Source organism: Phyllostomus discolor, chromosome 10 (genome assembly GCF_004126475.2).
Source record: "Phyllostomus discolor isolate MPI-MPIP mPhyDis1 chromosome 10, mPhyDis1.pri.v3, whole genome shotgun sequence".
Taxonomy (NCBI): Eukaryota; Metazoa; Chordata; class Mammalia; order Chiroptera; family Phyllostomidae; genus Phyllostomus; species Phyllostomus discolor.
The window spans coordinates 28,353,376-28,380,872 of record NC_040912.2 but is presented as its reverse complement, the minus strand read 5'-3'; the positions used below and the strand labels follow the sequence as shown (position 1 = coordinate 28,380,872).

The 27,497-nt window shown below is 39.6% G+C and overlaps 1 protein-coding gene across 1 annotated transcript in view; it reads left to right on the top strand.

Annotated features, from left to right (window-relative positions):
• Positions 1–1,968: 1,968 nt before the first annotated feature.
• Positions 1,969–27,497, top strand: part of ASB4 (ankyrin repeat and SOCS box containing 4) — a 56,885-nt gene continuing 31,356 nt past the window's right edge. Inside the window, exons 1-2 of the mRNA XM_028526013.2 lie at positions 1,969–2,576; positions 13,646–13,945. Coding sequence (XP_028381814.1) covers positions 2,390–2,576; positions 13,646–13,945 — 487 coding nt within the window. The 5' untranslated portion in view covers positions 1,969–2,389. The remainder of the gene's footprint in view (positions 2,577–13,645; positions 13,946–27,497) is intronic.

Sequence of the window (27,497 nt, the reverse complement as noted above, 5' to 3'; positions counted from 1 at the left end):
TGTATATATATGCTACACATACTCTTTTATAAATTGCTATATTTTAAATAAATATAGATCTACCTAGTCATAACGACTGACTGAGGGTATTTTATTACATGTATACACCATAATTTATTAAATTTTCTACTGTTGGTCAGTTAGATTGCTTCTAATTTTTTTCTATTATTAATGATATAATCATCCACACATACATTTTTATTCATTTATCCATTTTTTTCAGGACAAGTATTTTATACTCTGTTAAACTTTAAATTTTATCTTCTGGAAGATTTTAAAATTAAAAATATTAACACAATATTTGTGCTCACTAGGCAGCACATATACTAAGAATATTCACACAATATTTTAAACATTGAAAAACAAGCAAAGCTGACCTACATTCTTAGATGTCAGGATAATGGTGCTTCTGGGGGCCAGGTGTATGTTTTGATTGGAAAGGGGCATAAAGAGGGTTTTAAGTACACTTGAACTACAGCCGTCCCCTCTCATCCAAAGTTCACTTTCTGTGGTTGTAGTTATACACTGCCAGTAGTGGTCTAAAAATATTAAATATAAAACTCCAGAAGTAAATCATCCATAAGTTTTAAGTTGCTCGCCATTCAGAGTAGCTCACTGAAATCCCCCACTATCCTGTCCCGTCCTGCCCAGGACGTGGCCCATCGCATCGTCCTGAGTACTGACACTGTATGTGACCCCTGCCTGTCAATCACTGAGTGTGGCCCTCTCAGTTTTCAGATATTTCGGAGGACAGAGACCACATTCATATAACTTTTATCACAGTAAATTGTTACAATTGTTCTATTTATTATTGTTGTTGTTAATATCTTACTGCATCTAATTTATAAATTAAACTTTATCAAAGGTATGTATGTATAAGAAAAAATGTAGGTTATATAGGGTTCAGTGCTATTCTCAGTTTCAGGCACCCACTTTGGGGGATGTAACCCCCAAAGATGGGGGGGCGTAGTCTGTTGGGGTTAGTTACACAGGTGAGTTCACTTTGTAAAAACTCAACACGCTATAGACTTGACTTGTCACTTTCTATTTGCTTGTATTTACGCTGCACATCAATGAGATAAGTTCAAAATTATGTTATGATTTGCATCCATGTTTTATGTCCTTAGGTAAATTCTAGAGAATTAAATACTATTATCATTTTAAATTCTTTAAAAATTTCATGTTGCTGATTGTTCTACTGAAAGTTTGTACCAGTTCTGACTCTTGCCAACAATATATAAAATGTGATTTTTTGCATTCAAATGAAAACTTATTATCATCATTTTCTAATTTTAATGATTTATACATTTTTAAAATTGAGCACTTTCCTAGCTTTTTGTTTGAAAAAATTTCAAACTTAGAGGAAAGCTAAGAGAATAAAATAACAGACACCCCTTCCTTCATTGGGTTTGCCAACTTTTAACTTTTTGCCAAATTTGCTCTCTTTCTGTTTCTATTCACACACACACAAATACACACATACAGTTATATATGTCTATGTGTGTGTATATACATAATTAATTTTTATTTTTCTGGACTATTTGTAAATAAGTTTTAGACATCATGACAACTTACCCCTAATGTATCAGTTAAGACTAAGAATCTTCTTTTACATAACCATGTATATACATTACCACTCCTTTAAAACTGAACAATAATTTCATAGTATCAAGTATTATGTAGTCCATATTTACATTTCCACAATTGTCCCAATACGGTCTTTTCTAACTGATTAAAAAGCCATGATTAAATAAAGCTTATTCACTCACTGAAGTTAGCTGTTCTGTCTCTTTAGCCTCCCTTTACCTGACACGGTCCCCTACCACAATCATCCCACCCCACTTTTTTTCATGACATTGGAATTGTTCAAGTCTAGGTCACTTGAAAACCTTCTGTTTATTTTCAAACGTGTGTGACCATGCTTGGTTTTGCAGACTTATATTACAAAACTATTATAGGTTTTCAGGAACCCATGTATCAGCAACTGTAACAAATTTTTATTTGGGGGTATTGGGTAAACAGAGCAAGCTCTCCAGTTGGGCACCAGATGTTTTTACTGAGGGGAAAAGAAGCGTTAAGAGCTTTTAAATCCTACGTGATTACTTTGATCATATCGTAGTGACATTTCATTCTCTGGAATCTGTTGTGAGGGTTTTCCTTCGTATTACTTAATGCATCAGTTAGTATAGAACCAGTTTTAAAGACTTGAAAATGCAGTGACAGCCGAGAAGGATATTTTGAAGTTTGCAATGATCCCTATATAAATAGAACGGATCAGCATAACTTGGGGATAAAATTAGCCGACACTTTGTGGGCGCTCCAGCATGTGCCTGTTTGCTCGGTGCCTCTCCTGACAAATCACAACAAAGCCTTCGGAGGAAGAGGAAGGATGGACGGCACCGTGGCCCCTGTCACTAAGTCTGCAGCTGCCAAGCTGGTCAAGAGAAATTTCCTTGAGGCTCTAAAGACAAATGACTTTGGGAAACTGAAGACCATTTTAATCCAAAGGCAAATAGATGTGGACACAGTTTTTGAAGTTGAAGATGAGAATATGGTTTTGGCGTCTTATAAACAAGGTAAAAATTATTGGTGTAATTGGTATAATTGACAGAAACTAGATTTTTTTAAATGCACAGCATCAGTCATCCACTGTAAATCTACTGCTTCTTTAAGTATGGATTTTTAAAATATTTCTAATAATTTAATCTTTTCTTTTTTCTTAAACTAGATCGCAACATAAGTTGATATATATTTATTTCCTTTCCTTTTTTCCTTTCTTTTCTTTTCTTTTCTTCTCTTTTCTTCTTTCTTTTCTCTATCCTTGTACCTGAAATTTGAAATCCTGGCCAATTATATTTAGTAATGCACTTTCCTTCTATTTCTAACTTTCCCTCTGCCTGTAATGACACAGAATAGAGGAAAGATCTCTAGATTGTGGCTAAAGAGACTGCTCAGGTCTAATCCAAATGGTATGACTGGCTTGGGAACACGGAGATAGCAGTCTCTGTTAACAAGCCACTTAAAAGTACATCGTCTCTACATCCGTCTGTATTAGCGAGAGGGTTTTGGCCCCCATTTGGGGAGTTAACAAATGGGTAAAGCTGTGTCTGGATGCACCTTGATGGATCTCATCATTTTAATGAGTTTTCCGTTTAAGCAGGAAAGCTGAAACTGAAAAAACAAAAAGTTACCTCTTTTCTTTTGAATGATAGATCAAAATTGTAAATATACTTAACATGGATTATCTGCCTTATGAAGAACTAAGGATAACAGCAAATCAGAACCTTTTTTTTTTAATCACGGGATTTTCTGGAACGCATGCTTAATGAATCAGAAATAAATGAGAGGAGTGCAGGTTCTGATTTCCCAAATCAGCTAGTTAATGGGGAACTTGAGTAGCGAGGCCATCTGGTGAGCGGACCGCAAACAAACACCATGTCCAACATCACTCCTGTTTAAACAAAATAGATGATAAGATCTTGCGTGTGCCATTTAGAGAGACAGAACAACTCTTTTTCATGTTTGAAATACTTCCCATTCACATATAAATCATCAGCACCATTGATTTTTCAGCAGCTAATACTAAGGTTATATATTTCCACATTAATTTGCTATACTCCGATAGTGAGTTCTGAAGAATAGCATCGTTGAGTTGAGTTACTGCATTTAAAATTTTTACCTGAAGGCTTATAATGAATTAATATTGCTATTTTGACTGGAAGATAAAGAAAACGTCTGTATTTTAAAAAGTAGTTGATGGGGGTTACTAGTTAAAAAGCAAAAGTGGGTAATATAAAATTAGGCTACTTTCCTTGCATGGATTTGTGCAGTCTGAATACTAAATACATTTTTAAGGTTTTTTAAAAAAACTTATATTTGTGCCCAATGTAAAATAACTAATGTCCCAGTCAGTGGGTAATTTGTTTGACCCTGAGCTGTGAAGACGGTCTTTGCTCAACTCCTATGCATGCAAAAGCTCTGAGGTTGTTAGAAAGGACGTTTTAGGGGTAGGCTCTGGGGAAGAGATGCTGTTTCCCTTGCTTCCAATGGTGTCATCACCCCTGAAAGAGAAGAAAATGCATTTTCAATTCATTCTGCCAATAGGAGCTAACTCTTCCAGTCCACATGGAGCTAAATTTTCACTCATGCTTACGGGTGTTTTCACAGTGTCAGGGCTATGGGATGTGGTTTTCAATTAGGGAGACAGCAAATTACACCCTCTGGGAAAGGGAAGGAACAGTCCCTTTCTTAGGCATGCCAGGTGGGTGTATGCAGAGAAATAACCAGATGTATGGTCATCGCTTCAGGGTTTATGCAGGAAATTGTATGTGCCTGTGTGTGAGTACACATGCATGCATAGTTTCCTCAAACTTTTTCACATGTCTTTTGGCTTAATTATCATATCTTTTAATACATCAGTCAGGATGGAAGTGATAAATAGCATCCTAGTTGCTAGTCAAGCAAAATAGACCTAAGTGGTTATATCAAAGTCACAAAGGAATTCCTAGGGGATAGCTGACTAGGCTACACTGGCCAGTTAGTTAGCTAGTTAGTTAGCTAGCTAATGTGAGTTATTTCCTTTCTGAATAATTTGAAGGAATGAGTCCCTTATGTGTTTGTGGCCTTAAAGGGTTTGTGGCTGGATTAACCTTTGTGAGACTTTATTAAATCATAACAGACTTCTTGGGTGTTGAATTGTTATGCACTATTTTTTTATTTTTTTAAAGCACTTTTGAAAAGCTCTATACTGAAAAAGTATACATATCATAAATATGCAGCTTGATTAATTTTCACAAAATAAACAAACCTATGTAACCAGCATTCAGATGAGGAAACAGAACATTCTCTGTTTACTTGTAAAGAGTAAGAAGAATCTTCTTTCAGGTTTCAGCTATTTTTGGTTTAATCAGCAAGACAACATATAAAACTTATAACAGATACAACCGACCTTTGAATCTGCTTGTGTAATTAATAAATAGTCTATATTCAACATAGGATTGTTCTGTGGAAAATCAACAGTGGCACAATTAATCCCAAACCATTTTTATTTCTTTTAGGACATGTCATAGAACTTTCCACAGGATTTCCAACAGCGACTGTATTTCTCCCCTAAAGACAGTATGTCTGAGCCAGAATGAAAGTCAGTTCATAATATTTGGAAAGGCAACTCAGAATTCTATTGGCAAAGAAATAAACTAGGTATCTAAACATTGCTCCCCTGAATTCACAATCTAAGTGATGCACAGTAATCAGAAGTTGACCTCCTAGGCAAATATGAAATGTGGAAGGTAGAACAAAGCATCTGAAAACACGCTTCCGCTTCCCCATCTCACTGAGTAGCTTCTCCTACCTGTGTGAGAGACCACAGACTCGGTGCCCAGCTTTCAGAACTCATGTTCAAACTGTGGGTCCTGACTAACCCCAGCACCGAGTAAAGGTTCTTAAAGTTAAATCTCGTTTTATTTTTTTCAAGTTATCTTAAACTTCATAATCAAATCTTCAGACAAAGTTACGTTTTATTCATTTAAAATGCTTCTCCGACACTTTGTAAAACAAACATTGAAAATAGCTAGGTTCGCATTTGAGATATCTCCTAGAGAATAGCAGAGACATGGATGGGTCGTAAAAGTAAAAACAAGGAAGCAAAGTGACATCTTCAGGAGGATCGCTTTAAAATGGGAATGGCAGGAAGAAAAGTTAAGACATGAACAATGTTCAAATGTTCAATGTTCAAATAAATGCAATAAATAGTTGAATAGGCAAGGGATGTCAGTAATACGAAGTTTATTATGTGCCAAGAACACCACATTTAGAGTGAAAGTAGAATCTCTAAGAAAACTCAAAGCTGTTCGGGTTGGTTCTCAGAATACCAGGTACATGAACATTCGTAAAACTTTCCGAAGGTTTTTCCAACTCCACACCTCAACCCTCCTCCAGGTGTACGAGTGTTGGCTTATTAATGACCCAGGCAGAATATCACGCTTATCTCTTTGGGATGAAATTCTCTACTCAGTCAGGTTAATCAGAGTCCTTTTATTAATCAGTGTAATGCACTTTAAGTACTTTGTTTACAGCCCACAGCCACAGGTTCTTTGGTTGCGAGTCATATTTTTAATTAAAATAAGCAGTGAGTGATTTCACTGGAAAACTTTCTGGCAGGTATTCTATCTACTTAATAAGTAGCAACTGCCATCCAAATATCTTAAGAGCTCTTATTTCCACTCTCTTAATGAATAATCTCCTTTTCACCTAATTTTCTTCTTTGCCAGAAATTCACGGTCATGCTCTCCTATTACCATCTTAGGGTTCTTTTCCATTCCTTGATGTTCAAACTTTTTTTCTTTTCAATTTTACATGTCAAGCTTACTTTTTTTTCCTCTCCTGGGAAAATGGTGAGATTTATCTTGAAAATACGAGCTATTAACAAATAGCCAAGAATTGCCTGTGGCCTCTAATCCTTCAGGACTTTGTAAATATACAGACACAGTCAGAGCAAATGTCTGCTAATCCAGCCACAAGCAACGTGTGTAACTTTTGGCTGTAACAACAGAGGCTTCTCGGGTGTGGGTTCTTTGGACCCAGATAACATTCTAGCCGATAACTGTTGCAGAGCCCAGGCTTAGCTGAAGGTTTACCACACAAGTGTCCAGCCCCCAAACACTGGAGCGGGATCAATTCTTCCCCAAGATGGTCCAGCCCCTTTGCTCCTGAGCCAGAGCACTTTCTTCTCAGCTGCTCAGACATCTCTCTCTGGTTTCTGATTTAAATTAAACACACACAGGATTACCGCACATTTTTGTAGGCATCAAACTTCTAAAATTTCTTTAGAACCTTCACTTACAAGGGACATTGGATTGGAAGTTAACTGAATGTCACCTTCAGATTTTCAAAGGCTGTTTAAAGATTTTGGGGAGACCAGAATTTGAGGTGACCTCTGTCTACTAGCTACAGAAACATGAGTACTTTATGCTAATTAATCCCTACAAGATATTATCCTATTTGTAAAGTGGAGGCTTTGTTAAGACCCTCTCTGAATCCTGTGCATGCCGATAATTCCCCATGTTCTGAAGGGGAGATTGTATGCACAGATGATGGGTCATGGCCTGGGGAAGGTAAAAGTGACTAGATAGTCTGGATTCACACGGACAGGGCCTGGCCTCGAGAGTTCTCTGTGGCATTTTTGCCCAGGAGGAAGAATGTGTGTTCCCTTCTCCTCAGTCGAGCTCTTTGCTCAAGCAGAGTTCTTCTGCCAGGAGCCATCACTGCACACTTGCTGTAGACCTGGGCCAGAGTGTGCATGGTTGACAAGTGGGGGAGGCAGCAGGTTCTTCACTCTCCGCCCACGGGCTTTATTCCCAGGTTCTGCTCCATCCTGGTCCTGGGTACAGTCTGGGCACATAACCAAATGGCAGCCTGATGTCTGCAGAGGTGAGCAGAGGGGACCCTTTGAAAGACAAATGCTAAACATACGTCACATGCTAGGTTCTGAAGCCCTGGGACAATTCTGCTGCGGAAACAAGGGAGAGACTACAAAAGGAACCTGCCTGATTAGCCATATTTCTGTCATGCTGGGACTGTCGGTGATTACATTTTGGAGGACAAATCCAGTTCTCTTGACATGGCCACCCGGGCACAGTGTTTTCCTAGGCACTGCATGACTGTAATTTTTTGAAGATGGCTTTGCCTCAGGTTTGGTCCTCAGTGAGGGCAGGTGTGGTGGAAAGGACGCTCTTGCTCATTTCCATACTCGGTACACAGCGACCTGTGGCTGCAGCCTCATTTATGCAGGCGGCCTCTGGGCAGGGGGCTGCTCCTGTTTCTGCAGCAGGCTTTCCTGCTCTGCTCAGAGTTGAACGATCCAGAACTGCCCCCCTCACGCCACCACCAAAGTTCTGCAATCCAGCTTGAAGGTGCACTTCAGCAGACCCTATCATGTCTGCCAGTCTGCCCTCTTCTGACGCCTCCATTCAGCAACGTACCTAGGGGTGAGAGCAATGGTGTCTTCCTGCCACGCACCTGCATAGATTCCCATCTAGGAGAGGTTTGCAATTCCATGCAGGGGGTGGGCTGAATTCTAGGGCCTGACACTGTCCCAGCCCAACTCACCAGTTTATTATTATAAGAGATGAAGGGGAAACTAGGAGGCTAAGGATGACTGAGTCACATAATGAACGGACAGGATAGATTCTCTTGGTGCTATTAGGAATTCAGGGAGAAGAAGAAAAATCAACAAGCAAATGCATTTCCATATCAGAGATGTGACATATCTTCTTTGCTTACGTGTGATTTGTGAAGCAGGCTGGGCACTAAACCTGTTCTACCTTCAGAAAGACAAAGATAGATGGAAACGCTGCACTGCAGACCTCCCGAGTCCGTCAGCTTGGACTGAGGCAGGAGACGTACGGCTCTAGCAGGCTGAAAAAGTGGCAGTGTTCTCATCTGGAAAATGAAAGACTTGGACTGGATAATCTTCCCTGCAGCGCTAACATTCTGTGTGTCTTTGATTTTACATCAAAATGGTGTTTTCTTAATCAGCTCTCCGCTGCTTCCTTTCTGAGATCATTTTTCTTCCCCTTGCAGAAGCAGGCATGACTTTCCAATCAGTGGCTGCGTAGAGCTGTCTAATCTTTGCTGTTAATCTGCAGGCAAAGCACACCCTGGGTTGAAGATCTGGAACCAGCTTCTTTCCAAGACAGTTAGAAGGTTGCCTTTGCAAATTGCTTGTTGAAGAAGTTTAAGTATTAAAGTGACTGACTGAGAGTATCAATGTTCAATGTGATTCATTCATCATCAGAAGTAGGTTGAACACCACATAGCTTAACGACTCTGTTTAGAACACAGACGCAATGTACATGGTTACATAAAGATATGTAAATGGATATACGCACACATATTTTGTGTGCATATTTATTTCCACACACACACATTATAGGCACAGGCTGGGTACTCCCCAGCTGAGGCTATCTGTGTTACTGTTCGTCTCTTCCAGGAAAGGTCCAGATCACCAATTACTCTCCCTTCTCAGTGTCTATAATCTCAAATCAGTATCCTAGAATTTAATTCTATTTGTTGAATGCAGATTTTTACATAAATTCAGATTAACCTAAGAGGGTCACACTTTAAACCATTCTCAGTTCATTAGACCTTAGTGTGAATTAACTTTGGATTTCTTTTTAAAGAGCACATTTAGATAATGGGACAATTGGGAAGAAGACAAAGCAAAATGGCCCTAGCATTCTGATGGGATAAAAAAAGGATTAAAATGTGTGTGTTGGGGGGGGGCGGTTGAAGGTGGGCTGCAGAAAACTAAACTTGGGTTTGGGCTCATTCATTCGCTCTGAATGAATGAGCATTGTATATGACCCTGGAAATGGCCTTTTTAAAGTAAATTATTTTTTCTTCTGGACAGGGGAAATAGTTCATTTTAATTTTTCTTAGTTTTATAAATAATAATATATGCACAAGTATTAAATTTAAAAGCTCAAAGGGGATGTTCAAGGGCAAGTAAATTTATGGCATTGTTCCCCAGCCCCCAGTACTTGGAGACCACCACTCTAACCAGTTTCTTGTCCTAGGTGTTTGTAAATATACTCACCTGTGAGAGAATATTAGGTGCACTGTTCAGCCTCCCGTGTCTCTCCCTCAATAATACATCTTGAGATCTTCCCCTATCAGTATACATAGAACCTCTCCCTTCTTTATAAGGGCTCTATAGTACTTGATTGTATGGATGTACCATGATTTACCTACAAAGTCTACTATTGATAAAGACTGAGGTTGTTTGTAACACTTAGCTCTTACAGACAATGCTGTAGTGTAGTGCACATTGTAGTTCATGTTCTTGTCCATAGGTCGCCAATATTCATAACTCCTGGAAACTTTATGCTCTTCACAAAGAGTTCAGTGAAAATGGTGTTCTGAGAGTTATGCAATACAGTGGCCCTTATAGGACATTTCCACATGAGTGATTATACCTGTAGGGTAAACCACTAGGAGGGGTGCATATGTAGTGTTTGTCACTTAAATGAGGGAATTTTAATAGCTGATCACCAAACCCACTTTTAATATGGTCATTGTCCTCTGAGTGCTCCCCAGATGCTCATCATTTGTGCCCAAGAGTATTCTAGATTTATTCTGACCGTACCTAATCAGTGAAGAATACAACTTCATTTCTTTTGTTCTGGGCCCTGCACATTTATTAATGTAGCTTAAGATTATATTAACTTTTGGCAGCTCCATCCCTCTGTTGGCTCATTTTGAGGTTACTGTCAATTCAAATCCCCAGGTCTTTTCTCAAACAAATTACCATTAAACCATATTCTGCTTACTTTGTACATGTACAGTGGAATTCTTATAACCTAAAAGCAAACCTCTGATTTATCCATGTTAAAATGTATTTTGTTGTTTCAGCTCTACGCTCTCTTCTTGGCGTTGAGCTGTCTCTGCATCTTCATCTTGTCATCAGTCTTTTATCTTTCTGTACCTATTTTTCATTCCCCGCTCCTAGTGAGCTTAATGCCATGGCTCTAGGTATTAATGTTGAAAGAAGTTTTATAAAGTTATTTTTGTTATAGCTTGTCATATATGGCAATCTTTGGGGACTTGGATAATAGGACTGACGCACTGTTTGGAAGTCAGTGGTCAGAGGGCAAAAGGAGACACACACACACACACACACACACACACAACATTTCCAACAACTAATGGGGAACGTTTATCCAAGATCTCAGTTCTAGGACAACTGTGCTTCTCCTGAGCAATTAATTTGTGTGCAGTTTCTGGGCGTAGTTAGTGGCATAGCATATGTTTTGCTGTGTATTTCCTGATAGAAGTTCAAAGGCAAATTCGCCATGCAGTTCTAATACACTAGACATGGTGTGGCTTTTGTGTACCCATCTTACCCTTCACCTCTTTTTATTTTCCAACCCTATTTTTTTGCCCTTATTTCCTAGATTATTAAAAAGTTTAACATGAAGTTTGTGAGTTCTCTTAAATTTGTGGGTTTTTTTTTTTTGGAAAAAGGTATTGTGTAAACTAACAAACTGGTAAATAAAATCTTGGTGTGATAAATTTTGTAAAGACATCAAACATATTCGTGCCTTAGATTGACGACAGGAGCAACAACTCTGGGGGAAAGAACTATGATGGAATAAAAAGTATAAACTTATAACTAACAGCTTTGGCATCATTCAAAACAATGATTGGGATTTTTAAAAAATATACTTTATTGATTATGCTATTACAGTTGCCCCATTCTCCCCTCTTTATTCCCCTCTGCCCTACACCCCCCTCCTAGTCACATTCCCCACCTTTAGTTCATGTTCATTGGTCGTATATATAAATTCTTTGGCTTCTATATTTCCTATACTATTCTTAACCTCCCCTTGTCTATTTTCTACCTGCCATTTATACTACTTATTCCCTGTACCTTTCCCTCATTCTCCCCCACCCCCTCCTCACTGATAACTCTCCATGTGATCTCCATTTCTGTGATTCTGTTGCTGTTCTAGTTGTTTGCTTAGATTGTTTTTGTTTTTTGTAGGTTCGGTTGTGAGTTTGTGGTCATTTTACTGTTCATATTTTTGATTATCTTCTTTTTCTTAGATTAAGTTCATTTAACATTTCATATAATAAGGATTTGGTGATGATGAACTCCTTTAACTTGACCTTATCTGGGAAACACTCTATCTGCCCTTCCATTCTAAATGATAGCTTTGCTGGATGAGTAATCTTGGATGTAGGTCCTTGCTTTACATGACTTTGAATACTTCTTTCCAGCCTCCTCTTGCCTGCAAGGTTTCTTTTGAGAAATCAGCTGCTAATCTTATGGGAACTCCTTTGTAGGTAACTGTCTCCTTTTCTCTTGCTGCTTTTAAGATTATCTCCTCACCTTTAATCTTGGGTAATGTACTTATGATGTGCTTTGGGTGTGTGCTTCCTTGGGTCCAACTTCTTTGGGACTCTGTGAGCTTCCTGGACTTCCCAGAAGTCTATTTCCTTGCCAGATTGGGGAAGTTCTCCTTCATTATTTTTTCAAATAAGTTTTCAATTTCTTGTTCTTCCTTTTTTTCTTCTGGCACCCATATGATTTGGATGTTGGAAAGTTTAAAGTTGTACCACAGGTTTCTAAGCCTCTCCTCATTTTTTGGAATTCTTATTTCTTCATTCTGTTCTGGTTGAATGTTTATTTTTTCCTTTTGCTCCAAACCATTGATTTGAGTCCCGGTTTCCTTCCCATCACTGTTGGTTCCTTGTACTTTTCCTTTATTTCTCTTTTCATAGCCTTTACTTTTTCCTCTTTTACGACCATGCTCAACCAGTTCCATGAGCATCCTGATTAGTGTTTTGAACTGTGTATCTGATAGGTTGGCTATCTTTTCATCACTTAGTTGTATTTTTGTGGAGCTTTGATCTGTTCTTTCATTTGGGCCTTTTTTTTTTTGTCTTGACACACCTGTTACATAGTAAGGGGTGGAGTCTTACGTGTTCACCAGGGTGGGGCAACCCATGTTGCTACATTGTGATGCTGTTGTGGGGGAGGGGTCTGAGAGGGAACAGTGCCACTTGCTCCTCTCTCTGCTGGCTTTTGGTCACTTTTGCTGCTACCCACAAGCAAAGTGGGCCTTTCTGGTGCCGATTCCTGGGTAGATGGGTTTGTGTAGTTCTAGGACCCTCTGGATCTCTCCAATGAACCCTCTTGTGAAGCTGGGAGTTTCTCCTGCTGCTGCCTCAACCTTCCACAGGTGTTTTCAGTCGGAGGCTTTGAAACTTTATTTCCCCACACTGGAGCCCTGGGTTACGAGGTCAGTCTCATTCCCCAGTTGTTCCTCCTGGCTTATCTGCATGTGAATGTGGGACTGCCTACTCCACCAGTCACCGCCTGGCTTGGTCCACCAACTGCTGCCTTGCCCACCCCGGTCCTCCAGCCACTTTGCTGTGAGTCCTCTCTACTTGGCTGCCCCTCTGTCCCTCTTACCGGTCTGGATGAATGTTTCTTCTTTAACTCCTTGGTTGTCCAACTTCAATACAGCTCGATTTTGTGTCAGTTTGGGTTGTTGTTGTTTTTTTTTTTTAAATTTGTTGTTGTCCTTCTTTTGGTTGTGACAGGAAACATAGCATGGCTACCTATGCCTCCATCTTTACCGGAAGTCCTGACTGGGATTTTTAAAATTCTTAAATATGAGTCCTGTGTAACTCACCATATAAAATAAAAAGCAATGACATAAATAAAGGGCTCAAACTCAAATACATGGGAGAGTCAGGAAGGTCAAGTAAGTAAAGGAACAAGATAATAAAGACTAAGAACCCCCGTCTCAGTTAGTACATCCAAATGTGATACTTAACACTTGTAGACCATTAGCTATTAGTTTATAACTTCTGAATCATTCTGCTTCAATTTTGTAAAGTGACCAAAGTGAAATACTCTATAAAAATCCTCACGAAAGAGAAAGAACTCATGGACATGGACAATAGGTGGTAATGTCGGGGGGAGGGTGTGGGTGGAGGTGGGAGATGGTATTGGGGGATAAATGATGATGGGAAAAAATCTAAAAATGCAAAAAATAAGTAAATTAATAAAATCCTCATGAAACATGGAGAAATCCTAGGCTGAGAAGCTAAACTTTTTTTTCCCTTCTTTTTTCAGGTTATTGGTTGCCTAGCTATAAATTAAAATCCTCTTGGGCAACGGGCCTTCATCTCTCTGTCTTGTTTGGTCATGTGGAATGTCTTCTGGTGCTCCTGGACCACAATGCCACAATCAACTGCAGGCCCAACGGGAAAACGCCTCTTCATGTGGCTTGTGAAATGGCCAACTTGGATTGTGTTAAGATCCTTTGTGACCATGGAGCAAAGCTCAATTGCTACTCCTTGAGTGGACACACAGCTTTACACTTTTGTACAACTCCAAGCTCCATTCTTTGTGCCAAGCAATTGGTTTGGAGAGGTAAGCTTTTTTGGGTGTCTGACATTACCATCCATTTGCATATTCATGGTTTTGAAACTTGGTGATCCTTATTTACCTCAGACAATATAATAGTTATCTCCATGCATTAAGCCTTATTCAGGGGGCCCTAAAAATACATACACAGATAGATAGATAGGTAGATAAAGAATAGATTGTTATATTATGTTGGCCCAGATCATTCTGTGGTGATCTCATTGGAATTTTACTATTATTATTTTTTTAATTGTAGAAGGCTTGTTAATTTACGTATATAACAAGTATTTAATTAGCTTCTATGATGTATCAGGTAATGGGCTAAGTAAAAAAGAGGAGATAGTTTCTGCCTTCAAGGAGCTTATATTCTAGTAGGTGAGATAAGTGTTAAAATGAATTCATAAATATAAAACTATAAATTAAGAAAGGAGCAAAATAAGGCACTATGAAAGAGAATTCATGCATGAACTATTACAAAACATATAAAACTTTCCTAAAGATATGATATGTAAACTGAATCTTTATAATGAGAAGTAGATAGCCATTTAAAAAATCCAACAAGAGGAGTCTAGGTCTAGGAAATAGCAAGTGTGCAAAGTTGCTAGGAGAACAAAAAACTTGGGATATGCAACAAAAGGAAGAAGGACGGTGAGGCCAGAACGCCATGGCTGTGGTTGGGGTGGGAAAACAGGAGTGTAGAGGGAATGTCACTGAGTGTGTTAGACCATATTGGCCTCTTGGAGGCCAAGGTATGGGGTTTAAAAATGGAACCACTGCAAAATTTTAAGTGAGAAAAAGACATGGTTTCCTTTGATATCTTATGGTTTGCACTTTTTGTGTTCTAGGTGATAAATCTTTGACTAACCCAAGTAGCAAAGATTTCTCTCTTATGTGTCTCCATATGATTTGATAAAAGACTATTCTTTCATCACTGAGTTGTCTTCTATCTTTGTTAAAAATCAATTGACCAAAAATATGATTGGGTCTACTGATATACTTTTTTCTTTTTTCTTTTTTTGGCTAATGCCTCACTATCTTGATTGCTATCACTTTATTTTAATTCTCAAAATCTGCTAATCTAGGAATGAATCCTCCCCAATTAGTTTTAAACATGGAAAGCTTCAGCTCTTTTGGGGATATCAAAGGGAATACATCAAAGATACACTTGGCATAAAAATATGGATTTCAGAAAAGAGCTCTGGACTAAAACTGTAAATTTAGGAATTGTTGGCCTATAGATTGTATTTAAAGCCAAGGAAATCAATGAAATCACCCAGATAAATAGTGCAGAGAGTGAAGAGAACCTAGAACCAAACCCTGATACATTTAAACATTAACAGAATGGAGAGGAGTGGAGAAATGAGAGTGAAAAGAATTGATAAATGAAGTTGCAGAAAACCCAGGAATACTTTTGGCATCACAGGGACCAAGAAAGAGGCGATTCCAGAAGAGGACCATGGGCAGCTGTATTGACAGCTACTGAGAGGTTTAATTAGATGTTCATTAGATTAAGAGACAGAGCTATTACTGCCAAAACTAGTTTTGGTGAAATGGCAGGTTGTTACAACCAGATTAGAATTGTATAAGGTGTGAATGGGAGGTTAGAAACTAGAGATGGCCTATGTTCATCCTTGTTCAAAGAAGCTTGGCTGCAAAAGTGAGCATAAGAATAACATGATTGCTGAAGGTGGGGGAAGGCACAGGAGAGTGTACAGTTGGTGATAAAAGGAAATCTTTGAATGCTGAAGGAAAATGATTTACACAGAGAAAACAGTTGCAGGTGCATGAGACGAGATAACTAAAAAGTCCAAATAGAGCAGTGGAGACAGGGTGAAATCCAGACACCATAAGACACATTCTCAATGTTCACAGATGGGCTAAAGTAAAAGATGGCTTTAAATACTGGAGCATTTATAGACCTGTTTGTGGTGTGATGAGGAGCATCATGTCTGATGGCTTTCCCCATCCCTCAATAATGCATGAGGCCAAGTCATCAGCCAAAAAGAAGAGCATAAAGGGTGAGAATTTTGAGGAGAGAGGGGAAGGTGTGGAAGGTCATGGGGAAAGGATGGGAGAACATCTCAAAAATTTCATGTTTTTCTCAACCTATGAGAAGGAGAAAAATGTCAGCCCAGCTTATTCTCCTTCTTACCCACCCTTGAAGGAAGGACTCAGGCACCTGGAGAAAGGTGGGGTCATCCATTGGGGCTTACCTACTTGACCACATGTGGCCATCACCACCTTTTACATTCACTTAGGGATTTAGTTTTAGATTTAGTTTTTAATTAATGAATTTAAACATTTAAGCTTTTTAAAAGAAAGTTAATAAATTATATATTTGTTTAATTGTTGGCTTTTTATATCGATGCTTTTTCATCAACCACAGGCTGGCAGAGGGCTGCCAACCCTCTCATTCCTGAGAGGCATTGCCACGTACCTTCCCCAGGGGACACAGTTCTTTCCCATCTCCTTTGTCCCTGTGCACAGAGGGAGATTATCTAGAGACGGAAGGATTAGGCTTACAACAAGCCAGGAGAAAGAGTGGAAGTCCATTAAAGATACACATACTCTTTAGAGCCATGACAGCAAAGGCCAAAGTCATAAGGAAAAGAAAGATAAATTAGGTGAAGCAAAAATGTTCAATGTCTGTGTAGCAAAGAGATCATGAAATTAAATGGCTATCGTAAAATGGGAAAAATACTGGAGGCTACATGGCAAAGGACTCATGTTCTTAATATACAAAGAAATCTGAAAACTAAGAGTAAGGAGGTTAACAACTAAGAGGGGGGAAAAAACAGAACAAAGCACTAAGAATGGGAACAGGTATTTCAGGAGGAAAAAAGACAAATGAAGATAACAATAATCACCTGCATTTCTCATCAGTAAAACATCAATTAAAATAACAATCAGATCCTTTTGTTGTTATTTATTACATTAACAATGATACAAAAGATGATAATAGCTATGTTGACTACCACATAGGGAAGTGCTTTCACACACTTAATAAAGTGTAAATGGATAGGATGGGGAGGGCAATATCAAAAGTTTAAAACCTTTTTATGTCCCAGCTGGTGTGGCTCAGTTGGTTGGAGCACTGTCCCATAGAGCAAAACAAAAGGTTGTGGAGTTCGATTCTCAGTCAGGGGACATACCTACGTTGTGGGTTTGATCCCCATTTGGGGCACGCATGAGAAGATAACCAACTGGTGTTTCTCTTATCAAAGTTTCTCTCTCTCTCCCTTCTCCCCTCTCTAAAAGCAATGAAGAAATGTTTCTAGATGAGGATAAAATTTAAAAAAGCTTAAAACCTTTTTAATCCAGAAGGTTCACCTCAGGTATTAGAAACTAATTTGAGGCTCTTTGGTTCAGGGCTCTCAATTATGTGGGCTTCAAATGCACACTTCGGATGTTATAACCAAACAAGATTATACATTGAGTCAAAGACGTACCATATTTTTGGACTATAAGACACACGTTTCCCTCCGCAGATTTGGGAGAAAAATGGGGGTGTGTCTTATAGTCCGAATGTAGCTTACCTAGCTCACTGGGGGGCAGGAGGTGGCCTATGTTATTTATGTTATTAAATATTTTACCACATTTTTTTTGCTTCAAAATTTTTTTCCTATTTTCCTCGTCTAAAACCTAGGTGTGTCTTATGGTCCAGTGTGTCTTACAGTCTGAAAAATTCAGTACCTGGTAAGAGAGAAATGAGATATTATCATGTGACAGAATTGTGACGGTCACATGATCTGTAGAAATTGAGACATGGTCCTAAGTCTGTAAAAGTCTTCAAAATAGTGTAGTTCTAGTGTATTTTATTTTATATATTTGTATTAGAAGGTTTGATTGATTGAAGTATATATTTAAAATATACCACAATTTAAAAATGTGTATATTGACATTTATTATTTTTAATATATTTAGAGTGTTGAAAAATTGTCTGATTTCTTTTTGCCCTCATAAAGTCATTTATAGTACTGAAAAATGTTTGCATATCTAATAGAAAAATTTTGAGCCGCATTATCCACACCATACAGACATTAAAATAATGCTGTCCAGGGCTGCTCACTGACATGGAAAGATTTTTAAAAAGAAGTTTAGCCCTGGCCAGTGTGGATCAGTTGGTTGGACTATTGTCCCATAACTGAAGGTTGTGGGTTTGATTTCCTGGTCAGAGCACATGCTGAGGTTGCAGGTTTGATTCCTGGTCTGGGATGTAGAGGAGGCAACCAATAGATGTTTCTCTGTCACACTGATGTTTCTCTCTCTCCTTTCCTCTCTCTCTAAAAGCAATGAAAAAATGTCCTTGGGTAAAGATTTTAAAAAAAGAGGAAAAAGAAGTTCATTGGGGGGTATAAACTGAATAAACTTAAAAATTATATATGATTATGCATATTAGAAAATAATATGCAAATTACACAGTCAAACTTGATCTCAAAGCTAATCCTTAGCTGTAGCAAAGCCCTTTGAAAGAGGAAATGTTATTTTAGATCCTTAATTCTAAGATAATAAAATTTGTTTAAGAGTGGTACCTGGCAAATATTTAAAAAAAATTGTGAGTTAGATAATTGGGGGAAATCTTACTCATTTTATGAATAGATACATAGAGAAAAGGTGAAGGGAAGTGCCTGGAGCTGAGTCTACTTGTCTGGAAGCTCTAGAAGACTGTGAGCATCTTGCATCCTTTCTTTTGCATTTCTATGTCTTCAGCCTCTTGGACAGAGCTTGACACATTGGAAGCACTCAGTAAATGGTGTCTCACTGATCTGGGGGTGGCCCCAGGAGCCCTGAGTGTATGGATAAGAATTATGGCCATCTAATAAAATGCTGCTGTGGGTCAGTTCTACTCTCTGTCTCTAGGGAGACAGCTGAGGGATGAGTTATCCCCCTCTTGGATTATGTGGTGGGCACTTTGTGGAGAAGTCACTTACATCACTCTGTGGCTGGACAGAGAGAGTTGAGGCAGCCTACAGACGAGGAAAAGAAGTTAGGCTAACATTAAACTTGGGGCCAGAGAAGCCCATTAGAGGAAAAACCAATGCCATGGCAACTGAAAACCAATGTAATTTCATTTGCTATTTAATGGGCTCTTTGTGGAAAAGTGCTCTTTGTGGAAAAGGCTAATTGAGGCCAAAAAATTGCATGCAATTTTCTCTTAAAGGATTTTTCTCTATTTTTTTTCAGTGTTTCAGAGCCTGCTTTGTCCCCATGCTGCATTTCTGTCTGCTAATTTTCTATTGGCCTTTCTACTTAATGCCCCCCATCTCCTGGCCTTTGTTTCCTTTGGTATTAGTATAATAGTGTTCATCAGTTGAGAGGGCTTATTTACCTCAGCGAAAATGTCCTCTCCGCGAATCCTGCATTTCCCTATGAATAAAGAGATTCAGGTCAGGCTGAAAGGCAGGATATTATTTCTCCCTATTTTCTTTCGTCGGAGGAAAATAAAAGCTGCTTGCTTTGCTCTGCATGAAGCAAATCCTGACAGTTGGAGGAAAATCTGTTACTGCAGGAAAGCCATAAAAATTCAAATGTTTCCTAGCAGAATGTAGCATGAGGGTGATGTAAAAGAGACCATGCCTTCTGAAAGACTGTCCCCTGCTTCTTGCTGTGACAGTGACACTAGTTACCAGCGTGTTAGGAAAGTCTCTATTCAGTGGTGCAAACATAGAAAGGCAAGATGGCACTGGACTGCTATGTTAGTCAAGAAATGGGTATGCACCCTGGCTGGCATAGCTCAGTGGATTGAGCGTGGGCTGTGAACCAAAGTGTCACAGGTTCGATTCCCAGTCAGGGTACATGCCTGGGTTGCAGGCCATGACTCCCAGCAACCGCACATTGATGTTTCTCTCCCTCTCTCTCTCTCTCTCTCTCTCTTCCTCTCTCTCTCTCTCTCTCCCCCTTCCATCTCTAAAAATAAATAAATTAAAAAAAAACTTAAAAAAAAAGAAATGGATGTGCTTGCTTGACCGACAACTGTCTCACTGGCCCATCACTTTCCATCTCTTCTTGTATTAGCCATCATAATAGTGCAAATCTCACCCATCCTAGTCATTTGTAAACAACTTGGGGATTTTTACCCCATCTGCTCTATTGTTAGTACCACCTGTACAATATGAATTTAATGTGGCCTTCAAATTGATATATGTATTCAATTTAATTTTAAAAAGAAACTTTATATCATTGTACAAATTAATTCATAACTATAAAAATATGGCCATAATCTTTACCATCCACAGAAAATAATAGGAACAGTAAATAATAAGCAAATTCTTGTCCTTCATCTGTTCTGAGAACCTCTTCTCTCAGATGGCAGAGAATGACTCTCAAAAGCCTCTTCTTCTGGTCACTGATGCTCCTAGAAACATTGTCTTGTCTCCAGTCATTCCGCTGTGAATGCGTGAACTTGAAATTCCTTTGAAGGTCAACACTTACACCCATTTGGGCAGCAGGCACTCCAGTCTAATAAAGAATGTTCCACATAAAATCATAGCACACTTTGGGAACCACTGCCTTCACCAATGCTTGGTAAAGTTGGCAGTCTACTTAATGGTGACGTGTTAGAGGAATCCCTTTTAGGATCAGAAGTGAAACTAGTTTGCTGCTCTCGCCACATCTCTTCAGCTCTGTCCTGGGGATCCTAGCCAACACAAAGAGAAAAGAAAAATAAACAAAATGTATGAGGATTAGAAAGCAGGAAGTAACACTACCATTATTTCACACACTGTTTGTCTACATAAAAAAAAAAACAAGGAAATCTAAGGTCAAGTGGTTAGAATTTGTAATTGAGTTTAGCAGAGGTACCGCATTTGAGATCAATATACAAAAATCAATGGCATTTCTATATACCAGAAACAAGCAGCGAGAAATTATAATATTGGAAAAGATGGATGGTATGGACTAATACCCCAGAAACTTAAGAGGCTTAGAAAATATATTCAACAAAAGGGTGGAAGAACTATAAAAATTGATTGAAAGACATTAAGAAGACATCATATTCAAGGTTTATTATGAAAAATGCAGTTCTTGATTACTCCCCCCTTGGAGGCAATCACTTTCACTTATTTTAGCTGATGAGTTCGATATTTATCTCCACATTGCTAAATAAATACCATTTTTATGCATAAAATTGAAAAGAATAAGTAGCAACATAAGCAGTTCTGATGATCTGTTGATTCCTCATAATGGAAGGTGAGGATCTGGCTTTTCTTCCTTCTCCCCCCCCACCGCCACCGCCCCCACCTCCCGCCCCAATAAAAGTCCCTTGGCAGTCCTCCATTCTCACAGGGTAGTTATATTACAAATACAAGGCCCCTGCTAAATTAGCATGCCTTTTCCATCTTTGTACATTTTGTTTTCCCTAATTTTCTGGGTTTTTTTTTGCTTTAGCTTTCTATGTATTGTTGCTATTTTAAACCCCCAACTTTTGCCAATAGCTTTAATCTTTTCTGAAAATATTTTAATTCAACAGCTATTTTCTCAGTTTATTCTCTAGCAAAAATCCCTCTGGAAACTTCAGACCTGCTCCAACCACTGTTGTACTGGGAACTCCGTTCCCCACCAGCCTGGAGATCCCTTCTGCCTCTCTCTCATGTTGCATTTCTGTTTCCTGGATGCTGGGTCGGCTTGTACCCTGGTTTGCTGCCTGTTTGGGTTGCGTGTATCCTCTTTCTGAGAAAACGTGCCACAGCGTATATGTGCTCCAGAAGGCATTGATTCTACTCTGACTTGGCATAGAATTCTAGATGGATAATCAAGTTCCTTTAGAATAATGAAGGTATTGCTCCATTCCCTGTCAGTTTTTAGTATTGTTGCTGGAAAAATCAGAGGCCGTTTTATTTCCTCACCTTCTCTAAGTGACCTATTTTATCTTCCTCTGAGGCAGGGAGTAGGAAGGGGGTGTAGAATTTGCATTTTGTCTTTAGTGTTCTGAAAATTCAGTGAGGATCTGCCTTGGTGGGCTTATTTTGTACTGGATCCTTTCAACCCCAAAATGCACATGTCTATCAGTTATGGTAAATGTTTCTAAATTTCAAAGTGGGCCAAAAGCAGATTTACAGTTGTGAGTGCACAAAACACAGAATTTATTCTTGTGTTATTATTTATTATTTTATTATTTCCATACAAACAACTGTAAACCTACTTTTGTCCCACACTGTCTTTATCACATAAATTCTCTTCTGCTGTTTTCTGCATGCTCTCTTCCTTGGATTATCACTATTTAGTTACTGTACCCCCAGGCTGCTGCTCTAATTGTCTTATGTTGTCTCTTCTATTCCATGTTTCTTTATCTTTATGATGTACTTTCTGGGAGATTTACTCCAGATAGGTTTTCTGTATTTTTCATTGTCTCTTTCTACCATCTAAACTGTCCTTAGCTGTTTTATAATGCTTGGTTGTTTGCTGATATTTAAGACTTGAGTGACTAAAAGCTGATTTCAAAGCCAGGTGTAAAGATGGGTTAGCTGGCTTTCCTTTGCTTTGGGGGCTGGGGCTGGACCTTTTATCTGGGGAACCCCTGACATAGTACCCTCAGATCTTTGTTCTTACACTGGTAAAATACTCCAAAGAAAACTACAGGCTTCTTCCTGGAGGGTCAAGGCCTGATTCCGGTGTTCTAGGTGCTGACCTGGGGAAAGGGATTGAGAATGCAAATGTAGTGTAAATACTTTCTAGAATGCTGCACCTGTTCCTCTTGATTCAGCTTTTACTCTTACTTCAGGCTTTAGTTCAGATGTCAATTACACGGATCGCTCTTCCTGAATTCCCTTAAACTAAGGTAGGTCCCTGCGTTCTTCTGTACTCTCACAGCGTGTTGTACTTTTCCTCTGGGGCACTTAATATTTTATTTGCTTCACTGTTTGATTCCTTGCCTCCCTCACTAAACTACACATTTCATGAGAGCAGAGTTTGTTCAGCATTGTCCAGTACATGCTACATGTCGGTTGTTGATTGTTGAAGACCTTTTGAATGTTCAGTTAAGAACAAATGCTAGAACTGGGGAAAAGAGCGCGATTGAACCAGAGCCATTTCATCGCTATTAACGGCAAAGGGCTCACAGTTTATGGTCTCTTGCACTCATTGCTTCTTTTCTCCTGTGAGGAGAGTACGTCAGGAAGGAGGGAGACATCAGAAGTGTCAAATATTACTGAGAAATCCAGAAGCTGACAGTTAAAAAATTTCCATTGGATTTAGTGACGAGGACTTGGAGACGGTAGCAGTCAGCTGAGTGATGGACACAGAAATCAGAATGGAGGGGATGGGTCACTGAGAAAGGAGTCATCTGTGAGGGGGAACAAGCCTTTTAAAGAGTGTTAGTGAAGTAGAGGCAGGAGGGTAGATGAAGAAGAAAATAAAGTGGAAATTTTTTTCTTTTAATGACAGAAACCTGAGCATGTTTAAATGATGGCAAAATCCACTAGTGCAGCAGACGTTGACGACAGAGAGGAAGGATGATTCATGGTGTGAGGACTCTGAGAAGTCTGGGAAATGAGACCTAGAACCAGGTGGAGGGATGGGCTCTAGAAAATAGAACGCCTGTCTGGTGTAGCTAGAGGCAAAAAAAAGAAAGAAAGAAAAAGGAAAAAAGAGGAGGATGGGAGTCAATATGTACAATTGCAAGGCTTTACAGAAGTTTCCATCGGAAAGCTACTGCCTGTGAAAATAAGAGGTGAGGAGATCTAAGAGTGAAGGGAGAGGAAAAGGGGTTGAAAGATTGAGGAGTGAAAAAGGTTTGAGATGATTACTGTGGAGAGTGAGGGCGGTAAGTTAAACAGAGAAAGAGTGGATTGCCGACCAGTCGTGAGGACCCGATGAGTTTTTATCTTTGACTGTATGGAGGTACCTGTGCTGTACAGATGGCACCTCACCTGTAGTGTCATTTTTGCCACCCAGCTCTCAGCTGCATAGAACCAACTAGGTGCTATCACGAATTGGAAGGTTGAGGTTTTGGCAAAAGAGCTATTGAAATAATGGAATATGAAACGAAGCTGGACAGGGAGGGGAGGAAAGTAAGTCACATCTACTGGACAAAGAACACAGAGAGGGGTTCTAATGAAATCAAGTTGCAAAGAAGGGAAGTTATGGTCGGAGAATCAAGTGCTGGAACTTGTAATTTCTGGAGACCACTCATCTGAAGGTACTGACTCAGGGCAGGGGTGACTATGGGTGGGAGTCAGCAGGTCACAGAGAAAGAGGAAGTCCCTGGAAAAAATGAGATCTAGGCATGCAGTGACCAGGGCTTTGTGGGCACCTGTGTGGTTGTCAAAGTCACGTAGAATTTGTGTGGAGAGCCATAATGTGCCAAAATCTTTGGAAACTGATGGAGAGATAAACGTATTCAAGAAGGAAGGCAGGTGGTACAAATGAGAAAGCTGAGCCCTAAAGAAGCAAGGATGTTCTTTTTATTTTTATTTTGAAGAGAATTAGGGAGTAATTGGAGGCAGCAATGGGGAGTCAAATATAAGCGAAAAAGAACACCCAGCTATATACGCCACCTCAGGTCAGAGTTAAGCATCCTGCATCCGTTCTTTGAGCTTGGAACAGGGGCAAAGCTAGTTTGGTTGCCATAGTGACGAACGCCCTGTCTCCGGGCTCATTAATCCTGTGTTCCAAACTAAGCACTTAGCCATAGCTTCTGAATAAATGCAACAAAGCTCTGCATACTGAAAAGGGCATATTCGTGTTAAGCAGGGAAAAAGGTTTTCAATTTCATTCATTAAACTTGAGTAAATAATTTAATATCTTTTTGCGTCAGTCCTCCTAGCTAATGAATAAGGATAAATGCTTAATGGAAAATCTAGCTTAATAAAGTTAACAGCATCGGCTTTCCATACAAAGGAAATGGATGGTGCTGGTATATATGCATATGAAGAGGAAAACAGAAAGGAAAATAATGTGTATGAAGCATCTAGGATGTGGAATGTCAGGTGCTTTAAGATAAAATGTCTCATTTAATCCTTGTAACAACAGCGTGATGTGCATATTATTCTCTTCATTTTACAGACAGGGAATCAGAAGCTCAGAGAAGTCAGACAAGGCCCCAGTTCACACAGGTGTTGGGTTTCAAGCAGGCCCTATGCTAGGCCTTGGTGAATATTGTATACTGCTTAACCTCTTGGGACAGTTAGCTAGTTAAAGATTTCAGAGAAAGGTTTCTGCTAAATTGACAGTCCATCGAAAGGAGAAGTGCAGCGCTGGCTGGGGTGGTTCAGTGCATTGAGTGTTGGCTTGTAAACTAAAGGGTCACTGGTTCAATTCCCAGTAAGGGCATATGCCTGGGTTGTGGACCAGGTCCTGGGTAGGCGGCACATGAGAAGCAACCACACACTGATGTTTCTTTCCCTCACTTCCCTTCTCCCTAGAATGAAATAAATAAAATCTTTAAAAAAGAGAGCAGTTTAAATGTTGTATTAGAATTTCATTAACTTAAAAAAACTTACTACCATAAGATGTTTTTTAAGGTTTTTCTTGAAAAAAATTGTGAGAAGACTTCTGGGCATATTAGAAATGTGTTTAATTAAAAGATATAAAGAACTATCGATGTTTCTCGCAAAACAGGTCCCCCCAAAGTAATCACGTACCCCCACTTTGCCGCTTCCTAGTAAGTAGAAGGTGTGCAGTCGCAAAGCAGACCCTCAACACGGAAGCTGGTCTTTTCCTTCTGAGTATGACGCCTGCATTTGGGTTTTCCGGAGCTGCTCCAGCAAAGGGGTAGTGAAGTGATCGAAAAAGATATATTAAAAATCTATTAATTCATTCTTCTTCAAATTAAACTCTTTAATTAAAAGCAACACTTTCATCAATTTCTAATTTCTACCTCTAACACTGTGATATAGCAACAGTTAAAATAACTAGGAGCAAGACGTGCAAGTTAAATATCCCTGATACTAAACTTAACTGCTAGCAGTTTTTAAAAATCCAAATACTAAATGTTTTGGTCTCACCTGTACAACTACCCTCAGTCGATGTGTTAACTTTGGGTGGAGTACTGCCGCCCAGAGGGTTCAAAGCACCCCTGCAGAGGGAGTGCTAATCACAGCCTTCCCTTCCTTCCCCTATCAGTAGTGTAGGTTCCCTCCTTCCACTGGCTGTCTCTGCTTCCAGTTCTCTGATCAAAGGCCGTAAGTGACTTGTGCCATGAGTTTTCAGTCTGGGAGTGTTATCTTTGCTTTATAACTAGGAGCCTCTGAAACCAGACATGGAAGGAAGGAATTTCTTGGGGCCTGTACTACTTTTTTTTTCCATCAGCACCTCTCTCTAATTTGTTTCTCACTTAGAGGAGCCTGGATCTTATTATCCTATGAACATTTTAAACACCCTTTAGCAAAAGACATCAGATTCATAAACAGAAATGCAAGTGTTGTCTTTGTAATCTCTGTCAGTAATAAACAATTTTAGAAGGAGGCTCAAGGGCCCAGGCTTGGAGGTGAAAGGGGTAAATCAAACAGGAGCCGGAGGCCCCCATCTCTGCTTTCCATTCAGCTAACCAGGAAAACACACCAATAGGGAACCAGCCAAAGCACCAGGATTGGAGGCTAATCTTCAAGCACAACCCAGCTTCCTGAAGTTTCTTCTAATTAGAAAACTAGTGGGAACAGAAGCAGAGAGGACCGTCTCTTTTCTAAGATAAAACATCTCATTAGCAGTCAGAAGAGGTATTAACGTTCCCCCCACAGGGGGCCACAGAGGGCTAAGTGCTGCTGGGGAGGCCCCAACATCCTTTGGCTTTGTCCACCCTCAGCCTGAGACGCCCCTGCAGCCAGTGGTCAGACACACTCTAATTAAGAAGGCAGCGCCAACCAAAGAACTGAGTAGTAAAAGCAGGAAGGAAGGTCGAGTGACCTTCAAGCAAAGTTGAATTAACTTGGATTGGGGCAGAAGGAAAAGATTTAATGAAAGCCCCAGGAAAGATCTGCTAGGACTTAATAACTAAAAGTAATACCAACCGGATGTGGCATTTCTGTTGCATGTCTGTCATTTTATCCATATTCCATTTTAATCCTCTCAACTATCTGCCGGGGTTAATACTATTATTCCCATTTGCAGATTAAAACAATGAGCTGTCAGAGGGGAGGAGGGAGGAGGGACTGGATGAAAGAAGGGGAAAGGATTAGCCAAAGAACATAGATGCAGGACCCATAATCGCAGACAGCAGTGTGGTGATGGCCCGAGGGAAGTGGGGGGCGCAGCACAAGACAGGGAAATGGGGACATCTGTAATTGTGCAGATAGATAGATAGGTAAAACACTGAGCTGTAGACAGATTGCATAATGGTAAGACTGGGTTTTGGATGCAGATTGACCTTGATGCAAAGCTGCACTTTTGCCACTAGGTGGTGCTGCCTCTTCTTTGCTACTTAGAATCCCCACCGAAGTGTCAGGTTCGCGTCTCCTCTGTAGACTCAATAGATCAGTCAATAAAACTGCCTCTGGCTCAGGTCTTCCTAGAACTGCCTTAATCACAGCCTCCGATGAAGGGAAAGCTTGGGTTGTTACGTTCTCTAACATTGGGTACTTCCCCACCGCAACCGATTAGACCAGGAGTGGTTGGTGTTCGACCA